The sequence below is a fragment of the Felis catus genome, chromosome F2 (assembly GCF_018350175.1).
Source record: "Felis catus isolate Fca126 chromosome F2, F.catus_Fca126_mat1.0, whole genome shotgun sequence".
Lineage (NCBI taxonomy): Eukaryota > Metazoa > Chordata > Mammalia > Carnivora > Felidae > Felis > Felis catus.
Genome location: NC_058385.1, coordinates 7,140,764 through 7,157,785, shown reverse-complemented (window position 1 = coordinate 7,157,785; position 17,022 = coordinate 7,140,764). Strand labels below are relative to the sequence as shown.

Here is a 17,022-nt window from a genome sequence, read left to right as displayed (position 1 = left end):
ATCTACAGTAGTCAAATTTATAGAAACAGAAATTAGAATGGTGGTTTCCAAGGGCTGAGGGGAAGGATAAATATGGAATTGTTTAAGGAGTACAGAGTTTCAGTTCTACAGGATGAAAACTTTCTGGAGACCTATTGTGCAACAATGTGAATACATTTACTACTAGTGAACTGTGAACTTAAAAACAGTTAAGATGGTAACTTTTATTTATTTTTTACCACATGCAAAAAAAATCAAAGGACTTTATCACTTACTTGTCCTCTTAAAAAACTGAAGGAGCTCTTTGATCGAAACAGTTGTCTGGATCCTGAATCTCCCTTTTCCCCATAGACAGAAATGTAGACATTTGCTACCGTTCCAGCGTTCCAAAGCTCACCTGTTGCCACGTGTACTTCGTATACTGTCACTGGCAACAAAAGAAAATAAACTTTACATGCCAAGAATTATTCATATGAGAGAAAACTTACTTCCACCTAATGTAGAGTTCAGTTCCAGTTAAAATGCAGTAACACGCCGTATGCAGTCCTTCCCACTGAAAACAGCTATAAACTCTTGACAAACGCAAGAAGCAGCCATATGAAGATGCTGAAGAGTAAAACGTAGCAGGAGGATTCAGGAAGAAGACCAGACTTTGATGTACCAAGTGGCAGTATGTTTGTCATTTTTTGCCCGCTGGCATCTCCCATCCTGGACTCAGTTCACCAAAAACCTGGAAATAAGCACTGGAGTCCAGACGAAGAAACCCAGGAGAGCCCTCGTGCTCAGGCTTAACACACAGGAAAGAAAGTTCCTAAGACACACAGACAGTAGAGATTTTGCACTATTTGATTTTCTCTCTCACTCCCTCATTCTCTCACATGCCAGTGCTTGAGCACAGCAGCACACAGGAAGCAACACTCTGAGGGAGAACTTTTGCCTGTTCAGAAGATCTGGGCTTCAGCAGAGGGAGGCCAAATTCCACGCTTTCTTTGCTCTCTGTCCTACCAGTGCATGGCCCTGGACATAGGAAGAGTGCATAAATGCACATCCAAACAGGAAAACTAAAATACCAGCTAACCAACCAAAACTAGAAGCCAGGAAACTCGAAAGTACCAAAGAGCGTCATGGAAGAAAAGCAAACCCCGAAAGCTCTTTATGAACTCTCAGGCTCACACCTAAGCTAAAGATGCATGACCCTGATCCTATCCTCTTCAGCGTCCCAGAGACCTTGAGATCTAAACTAACAGAAAAACCTCCACCTAGGACCCAGATTCACCAGTGAATAGCATACATATAGGGCAGATATGAATAGCACTACAAAGGCTTTTAAAACTAAACTGACATTGGAACCACAGCCCACAGATGACAGGTGGAAACTAACCAGGGGGTCAACGGCCTGTCAAGGCAAAAATATAAACATTCTCCATAGGATTTAAACGGCACCCAGGAGGGGCCAAGATGGCAGAACTGCATGGAAGGTGTTTTTGCCTCTCTCGTCCCTGAAACGCAGCTAGATCAACACCAGCCAATCTTGCACACCTAGAAAACCGATATGAGGATTAACACAACAATCAGCACAACTTGAACCACAGAACTCAGCAGGTACGCAGCATGGAGAAGTGAACTGGGGGAGAGAAAAGCCACAGAGGGCAGGGAAGTGTTTTTGCTTGCAGAGAGAGGACGGAGACGGGGGAGAGTACAGGAAAAGCATTCCCCCCTTGAAAACAGCTGGAGAGAAAGAGAAAGACTGGAAAGAGCCTCAAGGGACTGAGGAAAAAAAGGGAGAAAGGAAAAGGGAGAGGGCTTAAATTCTTAACATTAAGATGCTACAAACAGGGGAATGCAGAGTCTGAAACTCTGCGGCTCGACACCTGCCAGAGCTCCGGTGGGAAGGGGAGATCCCCAGGAGCAGATAGAAAGATCTGAGGGGCCCACAGGCCACATGGGGAGAGGCAGTTCCCCTGCTGGAAGGACATTTGGTAGAGGCCGTGTGGCCTCCCCACAGGCAAAAGGGCCCAGCAGACCCCAGCGAACAGCCACGTTCACTGGTGTTGGAACAAGGATATTAAGGGTGAAGCCTGGTGCCAGAAGTGTGTTGTGATTCACCATAACCCCTGGAACGCCGCTGCCATACAACTGCACGAAATTGTTCTGGGCGGCTGGCACCTGGCCACGATCTCTGGACATCTGCAGCACGGTCACCCAAACATTCCTGGAGCAAGACCCTCCCTCAGGGGGTCTGAGTGGGTCAAAGCTTCAGGGCCCTCAGAAGTGAGGGGTTTGGAAACACAGCCCCACTGAGACATAACTCAGGAGAGAGGTGCCACCTGGCAGGCTGTGTAGATCACAGACTGTGTAGAAGCAGGGAGTGGACCCAAGCTAGAGACAAAGGAGGGATGCTTGACTGCCTGTCGGCGAAAGCACAGAGTTTTGATACTGGAGACTGGGTAGCTGGGTAATGGCCATTTTCACCCCTTCTACCCATGCGCATACACGCCTACACAAGCCATAACAATCCATCAGGAAACTAAGCAGCACCTTTTGGTGGAGAACGGAGCTATTACACCAAGCCCCGCCCAACAGGGCCAAGCATGCTCTAGAAGAACACCACAAGTCACTCTGCCTGCATAGTTTACAGACTATAAAGAGCTTCATTGTTTGACTTATAAGGGAAGTTTGATGTAATTTCATTCATATTTCATTCTGTTCCCTGGTTCATCTATTCAGTTTTTCTTTTTCATTTGTTTTTTATTCTTAAATACAGAAAGAATTTATTTTTATTTTCCGTTTTTACAAAGATTTTCTTTAATTTTTTTTACTACATTTTTTACTTCTTAATTATTTATTTATTTATTTCTAACGTTTATTTATGAGATGGGGCGCCTGGGTGGCTCAGTCAGTTAAGCGTCCAACTTCAGCTCAGGTCATGATCTCGCCATCCGTGGGTTTGGGCCCCACGTCGGGCTCTGTACTGACAGCTCAGAGCCCCAGAGCCTGCTTCGGATTCTGTGTTTCCCTCTCTCTCTGCCCCTCCCCCACTCACACTCTGTCTGTCTCTGAAAAATGAATAAACCTTAAAAAAAAATTATGAGAGACAGAGCACAAGCAGGGAAGGGGCAGAGAGAGGGAGACAAAGAATTTGAAGCAGGCTCCAGGCTCTGAGCTGTCAGCACAGCCCGATGAAGGGCTCAAACTCAGGAACTACGAGATCATGACCTGACCCAAAGTCAGATGCTTAACCAACTGAGTCACCCAGGCGCCCCTTTATTTGTTAAATTTTTCAAATTCTATTTTATTTTTATCATTTCATTTTATTCTATTTTCCTATATTCGTTTCTTTAAATTTTCAAACTATTTTTTCTTTTCTTTCCCTTTTCTCTCTATTCTATCAAACTTCTTTCAACAACCAGACCAAAACCCACCTAAGATCTTGCGTCCTTTATTTGATTTTTTTGTTTTTAATTTTTTAATTTTTATATTTTTATTGTATTAATTTTCTCTTCCTCCAAACTGATGAAATGAAGGAATTCACCCCAAAAGAAAAAACAGCCAGCGACTTAACACAGATACAAGCAAGATATCTTAACCAGAATTTAGAATCATGATAATAAAAATAATAGCTGGGGCTTGAAAAAAATCATAGAATCCCTTTCTGAGGAGATAAAAGAAGTAAAATCTAGTCAGGATGAAGTTAAAAAACACTACAAATGAGATGCAATCTCAAATGGCTGCCACGGCAGCAAGGATGGCTGACACAGAGTAGCAAGTCAGCGACATAGAGAACAAATTTATGGAAAATAATGAAGCAGAAAAAAAGAGGGAGACTAAGGCAAAAGAGCATGACATAAGAATTAGAGAACTCAGTGACTCATTAAAAATGAGTAACATCCAAGTCATCCCAGAGTCATCCAAGGGTCCCAGAAGATGAAGAGAGAGAAAAGGGAATAGAAGGTTTATGTGAGCAAATCATAGCAGAAAACTTTTCTAACCTGGGGAAAGGCACAGACATCAAAATCCAGGAAGCATAGAGAACTCCCATTAGATTCAACAAAAGCAACCATCAACAAAGCATATCACAGTCAAATTCATAAAATACTCAGTCAAGGAAAGAATCATGAAAGCAGCAAGTAAAAAACAGTCCTTAACCTACAAGGGAAGACAGATAAGGTTTGCAACAGACATATCCATAGAAACTTGGCCAGCCAAGAAAGGAGTGGCAGGATATATTCAATGTGCTGAATCGGAAAAATATGCAGCCAAGAATTCTTTATCCAGGAAGGTTGTCATTCAAAATAGAAGGAGAGATTCAAACTTTCCCAGACAAAAACTAAAGGAGTTCATGACCACTTACCAGCCCTGCAAGAAATTTTAAGGGGGACTCTCTGAGGGAAGAAAACACGAAAAAAACAAAACAAAAAAGGCCAAAAGCAAGACTAGAAAGGACCAGGGAACGCCACAAGAAACCAACCCTACAAGCAATATAATGGTAATAAATTCACATCTTTCAGTACTCACTCTAAATGTCAATGGACTAAACATTCCAATCAAAAGACACAGGGTAACCGAATGGATAAGAAAACAAGATCCATCTATATGCTGTTTATAAGAGACATAAAGACACCTTGAGATTGAAAGTAAGGGGATGGAGAACCATCTATCATGCTAATGGTCGCCAAAAGAAAGCTGGAGTAGCCATACTTATATCAGACAATCTAGATTTTATACTAAAGACAGTAACAGGAGATGAAGAAGGGCATTAGATCATAATTAAGGGGTCTACCCACCAAGAAGATCTAACAATTGTTAGTACATTAAAAGAATTATTCACAATGATCAAGTGGGATTTATACCTGGGATGCAGGGCTGGTTCGATATTCACAAAACAATCAATGTAATACATCACATCAATAAAGGAAAGGACAAGAACCATGTGATCCTCTCAATAGACACAGAGAAAGCATTTGACAAAATACAGCATCCTTTCTTAATAAAAACCTTCAAGAAAGTAGGGACAGAAGGATCATACCTCAAGATCATAAAAGCCATATTTGAAAGACCCACCACTAATACCATCCTCAATGGAGAAAAACTGAGAGCTTTCCCACTGAGGTCAGGAACATGACAGGGATGTCCACTTTCACCACTGTTATTCAACATAGTACTGGAAGTCCTAGCCTCAGCAATCAGACAACACAAAGAAATAAAAGGCATCCAAATTGGCAAGGAGGAAGTCAAACTCACTCTTCGTAGATGACATGATACTCTATATGGAAAACCCAAAAGATTCCACCAAAAACTTCCTAGAACAGATCCATGAATTCAGCAAAGTTGCAGGATATAAAATCAATGCACAGAAATCAGTTGCATCCCTATACACCAATAATGAAACAAGAGAAAGAGAAATCAAGGAATTGATCCCATTTACAATTACACCAAAAACCATAAAATACCTAGGAATAAACCTAACCAAAGAGGTGAAATACCTATACACTGAAAACTATAGAAAGCTTACAAAAGAAATTGAAGAACACACACACACACACACACACACACACACACACACACACACACAAATGGAAAGGGGTGCTTGGGTGGCTCAGCTGGTTAAGCATCCAACTTCAGCTCAGGTCATGATATCATGGTTTGTGGATTGGAGCCCCCTGTCAGGCTCTGTGTTGACAGCCTGCTTCTTATTCTTTATCTCCCTCTCTCTCTGTCCCTCCCCTGCTCTCACTCTATCTTGCTCTCTCTCAAAAATAAATAAAAATACTTTTTAAAAATTTTAAATAAAATAAAGTAACTATGATTAATATGCTAAAGACTCTTAAAAAATTATATACATAACATGCAAGGACAAATGGGCAGTGCAAGTAGAAAGATGGGATTCCAAAGAATGAACCAGAAAAAAAAATGCCATCAATAAAAAAAAAAATTATAACAGAAGCAAAGAAAGCCTTTGATGGACTTGTTAGTAAATGTTACACTGATGAGGAAAGAAACTCTGAGCTTCAGAGAGAAATCAATAGAACCCTCCCAAACTGAAAGGCAGAGGGAACAAGAACTGGAAAACAAGGATTCTGGGACAACTACAAAAGGTGTAATATATATATACCAGTATTATCAGGAGAAAAAAGAAAGGAACAAAAGAAATATTTGAAATAATAATGACTGAAAATTTCCTCAAATTAGTATCAGATATCAAGCCAAAGATCCAGGAAGCTCAGAGAGCATGAAGTAGGATAAATACCAAAATAAAAATGTTTTTACCTACTTTAGGTATATCACTTTCAAACTAAAAAAAAACAAAGATAAAACAAAATATCCTGAAGAAATACAGAGAAAAAAAACCTTACTTACAAAGGAACAAAGACAAGAATTACATCTGACTTTTCAGCAACCATGTGAGCAAGAGTAGAATGAAATATTAAGGGTTGAAAAAACACCACCAAGTTAGAATTCTGTACCCTGTGAAATTATCTACCAAAATGGAATAAAAAATACAAACCTTCTCAAAGAAAAATTGAGAAAATCTGTTGCCAGAGACCTGCCTTGCAGGAAATGTTAAAAGAAGTTTTTAAAAGAGAAGGAAAACAATATAGCTCGGAAGTTCAGATCTATATAAAGGAAGAGCATCGAAGCAGCAGTAAGTAAAGATAAAACAAAAACTCTTATGTTTCTTAATCATAATTCATTTAACAGGTAAGTTCATTTAAAATAATAATAGCACCAGAGTGCTTGGGTAGCTCAGCCAATTAAGTATCTGACTCTTGATTTCAACTCAGGTCCAGACCTAACAGTCATGAGATCAGGCCCCACATTTGGCTCCACAATGGAGACTGCTTAAGACTATCTATCTCCCTCATCCCCTGCCCCTCCCCCTCTCAAAAACATAATAATAATGGCATCAACGCATTTAATTATGTATGTTTATGAATGAATAGGTAATATATGCTTCTGAGCACTTATATATAAAAAATAATATGAGATAGAAGAATTCAATTATTTTGTTATTATAAGGTACACTATCCATGAAGAGGTATTGTGTTATTTGAAAATGGACTTGTATTAGTTGTAAATGTACATTTGAAACTGTAGAGCAACCACTAAATAAAGTTTTTTTAAAAAGTGTAACTGATATGCTGAGAAAGGAGAAAAAATGGAATAATTTTCTCAACCGAATGTTCCATTAAAATCACAAATGGCAAAATGAGTGAAAGACAAAAACAAGAACAAAGAATAAAAGAAACAAATAGAAAACAGTAGCAAATATGTTATATATTAATCCAATTATATCAACAATCTCTTTGAACATCAATGATCTAAATGAACCAATTAAAAGACATTGTCAGAGTAGGTTAACTTCAGCTCAAGTCATGATCTCACAGTTCCTGGGTTCGAGCCCTGCATCAGGCTCTGTGCTGACAGCTCAGAGCCTGGAGCCTGCTTCAGATTCTGTGTCTCCCTCTCTCTTTGCCCCTCCCCACTCATGCTCTCTCTGTCTTAAAAATAAATAAAACATTAAAAAAAAAAGTAAGTGAATGGAGGGGCAGTTAAGATGGTGAAGGAGTAGGGAGACCCTAGCTTGCCTCACCCCTCATACACAGCAAGATAGTTGTCAAATCATTCTGAACACCCAAGAAATCAATCAGAGGTCTAAGAGAACAAAAACTGCAGGTTTACAAGTAAAAAAGTGACAACCTTCTGGTATGTAGGAAGGAGGTGCCAGCAAAAGCCCAGGAGACCCTCCCCCAGAGGAACAGAGTGGGTCTTCTCCATGGGAGTCCCAAAATTTAGAGCTTTTTTAAAAAAAAATTTCTTAAATGTGTATCTATTTTTGAGAGACAGAGAGAAAAAAAAAAAGCATGAGTGGGAGAGGAGCAGAGAGTGGGGGATGCAAAACTCAGTTGCATGCCTGGGATAAAAAAGCCTGGATACCTGCAGGGTGAATGCAGGGTTCTAACAGAAACTGGGGACACAAGAGGGGTGACTGATTGCTCTTCCATGAGGGTCTGTGAAGACTGGGGGGTGTGATCTTTCAGCAGTGGGGCTGGAGAAGTGTTGCCATATTCACCCAGCCCATCAGCACTGAAAGACTTCAGGGAGCAAAACAGCACCACCTAGTGAAACCCAAACCAATTACTTGTAGCAAGCCCCGCCCTCTACCCCCTGGAGATGCATTTCCACTGAAACAAGTCAGCCTGCGTCAGTGCAGCAAGCCCTTCCCCCAGAAAAGAAGCACAAACCCCTTGCTAGCATCAAGTCGGCTGACCAAAGAGTGCCACAAAATTTCAGCTCTAGGGGAAATAGGATCTAACTTTCTGATTACTTTTATTCTTTATTTTTTTATTATTTGCATTTATTTTCTTATTTTTTTAATTCCTTCTTCAGTTACTTTTATTTTTATATATATGTTTACATTTTTTTGTTTGCTTATTTTATTTTATTTTATTTTATTTTATTTTATTTTATTTTAGGGTCTAGATTCTTTTAACAAGCAGACCAAAATATACCCAGGATCTAGATTTTTGGGTTTTGTTCTGTTTTGTTCTTTTGGTTTTTGTTGTTTATTGTTTTTTTCTTTCTTCTTTTCTTTTCTGGACAAAATTACAAGATGGGGAAATTTGCCCCAAAAGAACAGGAGGTAGAACTCACAGCCAGAGATTTAATCAGTACAGAAATAAGTAAGATGTCTAAGCAAGAACTTAGAACAATGATTACAAGGATACTAGCTGGGCTTGAAAAAAGCATAAAAGATACCAGAGAATCCCACTCTGCAGAGATAAAAAACCTAAAATCTAGTCAGGTAGTCAGATGGAAATGAAAAAATACTACAACCAAGATGCAAACCCCAATAGATGCCATGAAAATGAGGATGGATGAGGCAGAGGAGCAAACTAGTGACATAGAAGATAAAATTACTGAAAATAATGAAGCTGAAAAGAAGAGGGAAATAAAAATCATGGATCGTGAAGACAGATATAGGGAATTCAGCGACTTATTAAAATGTAATAACATTTTTATCATAGGAGTCCCAGAAGATAAAAAGAGTGAAAAGGGAGCAGAAAGTTTACTCAAACAATTTATAGCTGAAAACATTCCTAATCTGGGGAAGACACAGACATCAAAAAGCACAGAGAACTTCTATTAAAGTCAACCAAAGCTGACCATTGCTAAAGTATATCATAGTCAAATGCACAAAATACATGGACAAGGATAGAATCTTGAAAGCAGCAAGAGAAAAAAATGTCCTTAAGCTATAAGGGAAAGACAGATGAGGTTCACAGAAGATCTGTCCACAGAAACTTGGGAGGGCAGAAGGAAGCAGCAGGATATATTCAACATGCTGAATGAGGGAAATATGCAGCCAAGAATTCTTTATCCAGCAAGGCTGTCATTCAGAATAGAAGGTAAAGAGTTTCCCAGACAACCAAAAACTAAAGGAGTTTGTGACCACTAAACAAGCCCTGCAAGAAATTTTAAGGGGGACTCCTTAAGTAGAGAGGAGAAAAAAAAAAAAAGACTAGAAAGGATCAGAGAGCATCACCAGATACACCAACTCTACAGGCAACACAATAGCACTTAATTCATATCTTACAATAATCACTCTGAATGTAAATGGACTAAATGCTCCAATCAAAAGACACAGACTATCAGAATTGATTAAAACAAAAACAAACAAAAACAAAACAACAACAAAACAAGATCCATCTATATACTGCCTACAAGAGACTCATTTGAGACTGAAAAAAACCTCCAGATGGAAAGTGAGTAGATGGAGAACCATCTATCATGCTACTGGAGGAGCCAGAGTAGCCACACTACTACCAGACAAACTAGATTTTAAACCAAAGACTGTAACAAAAGATAAAGAAAGTAATTATATCCTAACTATGGGCTCTCTCCATCAAGATGACCTAACAATTATAAATATTCATGCCCCCTACTTGGAAGAAACTATATAAATCAATTCATCACAAGCATAAAGAAACTCATTAACAATACAATAATACTAACAGATGATAACACCCTATTTACAGCAATGGACAGATCATCTAAGCAGAAAATCAACAATGAAATGATGCCTTTGAATGACACATTGGACCAGGACTTAACAGATACTTTCAGAACACTTCATCCTAAAGCAGCAGAATATATATGCTTTTCGAGAACACATGAAACATGCTCCAGAACAGACCACAAACTGGGTCACAAATCAGTCCTCAACAAGTATAAAAAGATGTAAGATCATACCATGCATGTTTTCAGATCACAAAGCAATGAAACTTGAAGTCAACACTACAAAAAATTTGGAAAGCCCTCAAATACATGGAAGTTAAAGAATATTCTACTAATGAATGAATGTTAACCAGGCAATTAAAGAAGAAATTTAAAAAATACATGGAAGCAAATGAAAATGAATAAACAACAGTACAAACCCTTTGGGATGCAGCAAAGGCAGTCCTGAAAGGAAAATATATTGAAATTCAGGCCTATCTCAAAAAGCACTTCAGAAAGATCCCAAATACACAACCTAACCTTACACCTAAAGGAGACAAAAAAGGAACTGCAAATAAAACCTAAAGACAGCAGAAGAGAGATAATAAAGATTAAAGGAGAAATAAAAATATAGAAAAAAAAACACAACAGAATAAGATCAATGAAACACTGTTTTAAATTCTTGAAATAATAAATAAAATTAATTGATAAACCCTTAGCCAGACTTATCAAAAAGAAACGAGAAAGGACTCAATTAAATAAAATTATGAATGAAAAAGGAGAGATCATAACCAACATTACAAAAATACAAAAAATTATAACAGAATATTATGAAAAATTATATGCCAACACACTGGGCAATCTGGAAGAAATGGGTAACTTCCTAGAAACATTCAAACTACCAAAACTGAAACAGAAAGAAATAGAAAATTTGAACAACCCATAACCAGCAAAGAAATTGAAACAGTAATCAAAAATCTCCCAACAGGGGTGCCTAGGTAGTTCAATCGGTAAGCGTCAGATTTCAGCTCAGATCATGATCTCATGGTTCATGAGTTCAAGCCCTGCGTCAGGCTCTGAGCTGGCTCTGTGCTGACAGCTCAGAGCCTGGAGCCTGCTTTGGATTCTGCATCTCTCTCTCTCTCTCTCTCTCTCTCTCTCTCTCTCTCTCTCTCTCAAAAACAAATAAAACATTAAAAAAAATTTTTTTTTAAATCTCCCAACAAACAAAAGTTGAGAGCCAGATAACTTCCCAGGGGAATTCTACCAAACATTTAAAGAAGAGTTAATACCTATTCTTCTCAAAGTGTCCCACAAAATAACAATGGAAGGAAAACTTCCAAACTCATTCTATGAGGCCGACATTACCTTGATTCTGAAACCAAAGATCTAATTAAAAGGAGAATTACAGGCCAATATCCCTGATGAACATGGAGGCAAAAATTCTCAATGAAGTACTAGCAAACTGAATTCAATAGTACATTAAAAGAATTATTCACCATGATCAAGTGGGATTTATTCCTAGGCTTACCAGGCTGGTTCAATATTTGCTAATCAATCAACATGATACACTACTTTAATAAAAGAAAGGATAAGAACCATAAGTTCTTGTCAATAGATGCAGAAAAAGCATTTAACAAAATACAGCATCCATTCTTCATAAAAATCTTCAACAAAGTAGGAACAGAGAGAACATTCCTCAACATCATAAAGGCCATATACAAAAGACTCACAGCTAGTATCATCCTCAGTGGGGAGTATGAGTCTTTACCCTACAGTTAAGAACAAGACAAGGATGTTGATTCTCACCATTACTACTTAACATAGTACTGTAAGTCTTAGCTCAGCCATCAGACAACGAAAAGAAATAAGAGACATCCAAATCACCAAGGAGGGGTCAAACTTGCACTGTTTGCAGACAACATGATACTCTACGTAGAAAACCCGAAAGACTTCACCAAAAAATTGCCAGAAGTAATACATGAATTCAGCAAAGCTGCAAGATATAAAATCAATGTGCAGAAATCTGTTGCATTTCTATACACCAATATTGAAGCAGCAGAAAAAGAAATCAAGCAATCAATCCCATTTGCAATTGCACCAAAATAATTAGACACCCAGGAATGAACCTAACCAAAGAGGTAAAAGATCTATACTCTGAAAACTACAGAAGACTTATTAAAGAAATTGAAAAGAACACAAAGAAATGGAAAAGCATTCCATGCTCATGGATTAAAAGAACAAACATTGTTAAAGTGTCTATACTACCCAAACAATCTACACATTTAATGCAATCCCTACCAACATACCACCAGCATTTTTCATAGAGCTAGAACAAACAACCCTAAAATCTGTACGGACTCACAAAAGACCCCAAGTAGCCAAAGAAATCCTGAAAAGAAAAACAAAGGCATCACAATTCTGGATTTCAAGCTATATTACAAAACCGTAGTCATCAATACAATATAGTACTGGCACAAAAATAGACACATAGATCAATGGAACAAAATACAAAATCCATAAATGGACCCACAACTATATGGCCAATTAATTTTCAACAAAGAAGGAAAGAATATCCAATGGAAAAAAAGACAGTCTCTTCAACAAATGGTGCTGGGAAAACTGGATGGGGATATGCAGAAGAATAAAACTGGAACCACTCTCTTACATCATACACAAAAATAAATTCAAAATGGATGAAAGATGTAAATGTGACACAGGAAACTATCAAAATCCTAGAGAAGAACACAGGCAGCAATCTCTTTCTCCTTAGCCAGAGCAACTTCTTACTAGACATGGCACTGAAGGCACAGGAAACAAAAGCAAACATGAACTATTAGGACTTCATCAAGATAAAAAGCTTCTACACAGTGAAGGAAACAATCAACAAAACTAAAAGGCAGCCTACAGAATGAGAGAACAGACTTGCAAATGACATCTGATCTGATCATACAGATCGAAAATCTATAAAGAACTTAGCAAACTCAACACCCAAAAAACAAACAACCCAATTAAGAAATGGGCAGAAGACATGAATAGACACTTTTCCAAAGAAGACATCCAGATGCCTAATCGACACATGAAAAGATGTTCAACATCACTTGTCATCAGGGAAATATAAATCAAAATCACAAAGAGATACCACCTCACATTTGTCAGAATGGCTAAAATTAACAACACAGGAAACAACAGATGTTGGCAAGGATGCGGAGAAACAGGAAACCTCTTGCACCAATGATGGGAATGTAAACTTATGCAGCCACACTGTAAAATAGTATGAATGTGTCTCAAAAAAGCCACAAACAGGAGACTACCCTACAACCCAGCAACTGCACCATTAGGTATTTACCCAAAGGATACAAAAATATAGATTTGAAGGCCACCCCAATGTTTATAGCAGCATTATCAACAACAGCCAAACTATGGAGAGAACCCAAATGTCCATCGACTGATGAATGGATAAAGAAGATGTGGTGTGTGTGTGTGTGTGTGTGTGTGTGTGTGTCTGTGTGTGTCTGTGTGTGTCTGTGTGTAATGAAATATTACTCAGCCACCAAAAAGAATGAAACCTTGCCATTTGCAACAATGTAGATGGAGATAGAATGTATTATGCCAAGCAAAATAAGCCAATCAGAGAAAGACAAATACCATATAATTTCACTCATATGTGGAATTTAAAAAACAAAACAGATGAACATATTGGGGAGGGGGGAGGAGAGAGGGAAAGAAACCACAAGAGACTCTTTACAATAGAGAACAAACTAAGGGTTGATGGAGGAAGGCAGGTGGGAGATGGGTAGATGAGTGATGGGTATTAAGGAAGGCACTTTTGTAATGAGCACTGGGTGTTGTATGTAAGTGGTGAATCAGTGAATTGTACTCCTGAAACCAACACTGTACTGTGTTAACTAAAATTTAAATTAAAAAATATATGGCTTGGGTCATGATCTCATGGCTCATGAGTTTGAGCCCTGTGTCAGGCTCTGCGCTGACAGCTCAGAGCGTGGAGCCTGCTTCAGATTCTGTGTCTCCCTCTCTCTCTCTGCCCCTCCCCTGCTCACACTCAGCCTCTCTCTCTCTCTCTCTCTCTCTCTCTCTCTCTCTCTCTCTCTCTCTCTCAAAAATAAATTAAAAAGGAAGAAAGAAAGAAAGAAAGAAAGAAAGAAAGAAAGAAAGAAAGAAAGAAAGAGAAAGAAAAGAAAAAGAAAGAAAGAATAAATAAAGTAAATGGGTAGGGGAAATGTATCATGTTAAATTACTCAAAAGAAAGCAGGGTAACTATATTAATTTCAGTCAGAGCAGGTATCAAAGCCAGGAAATAAGAAGGGTATTACATAATGATAAAAAGGTCAGTTCTCCAAGAAGATATGATAATCCTTCTTATGTATGTGCCTAACAACAGAGCATCGAAACACGTGAGGCAAAAACTGATAAAAGTGCAAAGAAAAATAGATAAATCTGCTATCACAGTTGGAGACTTCAACACCCCTCTCTCAGAAATGGACAGAATAAGCAGGCATAAAATCAATAAGGACATAAGTGAATTCAATAACACTGTTATCAACTGTTTATAATTCACATCTGTAGATTACTTCATCCAAAAACAGCAGAACACATATTCTCCCCACACTTACATGGGATATTCACCCAGATAGGCCACAGTCTGAGCAATAAAACAAACCTGTTATGAACAGATTTAAAAGAACAGAAATCATACACTGTGTTCTCTCAGACTATAGTGGAATTAAACTAGTAATTAGTAACAAATAGATAACTGAAAAATTCCATAATACGTGGAGATGAAATAATACACTTCTAAATAACACATGGGTCAAAGAAGTAACCCAAAGCTAAATTTTAAAATATTTTGAACCTGAGGTGCCTGGGTGGCTCAGCTGACTAAGTGACCAACTCTTGGTTTCAACTCAGGTCACGATCTCACGGTTCCTGAATTCGAGCCCCATGTCCCGCTCTATGTCGGCAGTGCATAAGCTACTTGAAATTCTCTCTCTCCCTCTCTTTCTGCCCCTGCCCTGTTTGCACTCTCTCTCTCTCAAAAGAAATAAATAAACATTAATTAAAAAAAAAAACTTGACTTTAAAAAAATAAAAAAGTAAAGATAAATAAAATATGTTGAATGTAATTAAAATAAAAAACATACTTATCAAAAACTGTGGGATGGAGCAAATGCAATGCTGAGGGATTCAGAGCATTAAATGTATACATTAGAAAAGAAGAAAAGTCTAAAATCAATCACTATGTGTCCACCCTGGGAAACTAGAAAAAAGAAGGGCGAACTAAATCCAAAGTAGACAAGAAGAAATAAGGCTTAGAGCAGAAATCAATGAAATTGAAAATAAGAAATCAAGAAAGAAACTCAATGAAACGAAAAGTTGGTTCTTTGAAAAGACTGATAAAATGAACAGCCTCCTGACAGGCTAACTGAGAAAAAAAAAAAGAAAGACAGGACACAAACTGCTATTATCAGAAATTAAAGAGGGACTGTCACTACAGTTCCCATGGAAAATTAAATTGATTCTAAAGGAATGCTATGAACAACTCTACGTTCACACATTTGACAATGTAGGTAAAGTAGACCAATTTGCTGAAACACACCATGTGCCAAAATTCACCCAAGAAGAAATAAAATTTCAGTTTTGTAAGATGAAAAAAGTCCTAGAGATCTGCCCAACAATGTGAATATACTTCACATTCCTGAAAGGTACACCTAAAAATGTTAAGAAAGTAAGTTTTATTATGTTTTTGTTATCATAACTGAAAATCAGAATTAAAAATAAGTATCTCACACAGCCTGGGGAAGTCCACTTTTACTCTGATTATCTTAGCAACCCTTATCCACTAATAATTCCAAAACTATAAAACATATTTTTTCAGGTGCATATGATAGTACACTGGTTAACCAGGCCAACAGTTTTAGACGCCTTTTCACCTTCAATGATAAATATTGCCCTAACTATGGACTCAAAGACACTGAACATAGCAAAAAAGACACTAATCCAGCCTTTCCTTATTTATACCACCTAGAACTGATGTATCTGTCTCTAGAGAAAGCTGCTACTTGTCTGTAATGACAGCATTTCATACACAGCACCCATCTTTGCTGGAGTATTAAACAAAAATATGGCTAAGATCAGCTACCATTTGTTATATCTACCAATGAGATTTAGATAATTAAGGCTCACCAAGTTTATTAATAGCACATGAGAGGGTACAGATAGCCCAGAGATAACATATAAGAGATTTCTCCAAGCCATGTGAAGAAACTTGGGGGAGGAGGGGATATTTATTAACAAACCATAAGTATCAAGTACTACAAACAAAGCAAGGGAAGTCAGTATGTATTTGAAGAATATGCCTCCTATGAACACAATTTTATAATTAAAATGAGACAAAAAAGCAAAAAATGACCCCTGCATCATGACTAGCATGGGTAGGAACAGGGCACCTGACCAATGTCTCCTCCTTGGTGAAGCAAAAAGGTTGATGAGGAAGAATGTGGAGAATACTTATAAACAGTGATAAAAATGCTTATGAACAGTGAGAACAATGCTCATACAAGACTTCACTTTTCAGCAAATGGAATTATTCATATATTTTCAAAAATATCTTAACTTCAAAAACTTAAACTAAGAGTTTATTACACCTTAGTTAAAAACCACAAAGGAATGAGGGTGCCTGGGTGCTTCAGTCAGTTAAGTGTCTGACTTCCATTCAGGTCATGATCTCACAGTTTGTGGGTTGGAACCCCACACTGGGCTCTGTCTGTGCTGACACTCAGAGCCTGGAGCCTGCTTTGGATTCTGTGTCTCCCTGTCTCTGCCCCTTCCCTAGCTCGCTCCCTCTCTCTCTCTCTCTCTCTCTGTCTCCCTCTCTCTCTCAAAAATAAGTAAACATTTAAAAACATTAAAAAATATTAAAAAAAGGAATCAACAGCCTCTGCAAATGTTTTACTTACCTACATTTCCTAAAAATGTTACCCAAGTTATTATGTGCCTAAGCCTAATGATAGATTATATGACATTATGG

The 17,022-nt window shown here is 38.0% G+C and overlaps 1 protein-coding gene across 1 annotated transcript in view; it reads right to left on the bottom strand.

Annotated features, from left to right (window-relative positions):
• RP1 (RP1 axonemal microtubule associated) overlaps nucleotides 1-17,022 on the bottom strand; it is a 261,683-nt gene that overhangs the window by 184,075 nt on the left and 60,586 nt on the right. The window contains 1 exon segment of the mRNA XM_045049704.1: nucleotides 255-406. Coding sequence (XP_044905639.1) covers nucleotides 255-406 — 152 coding nt within the window.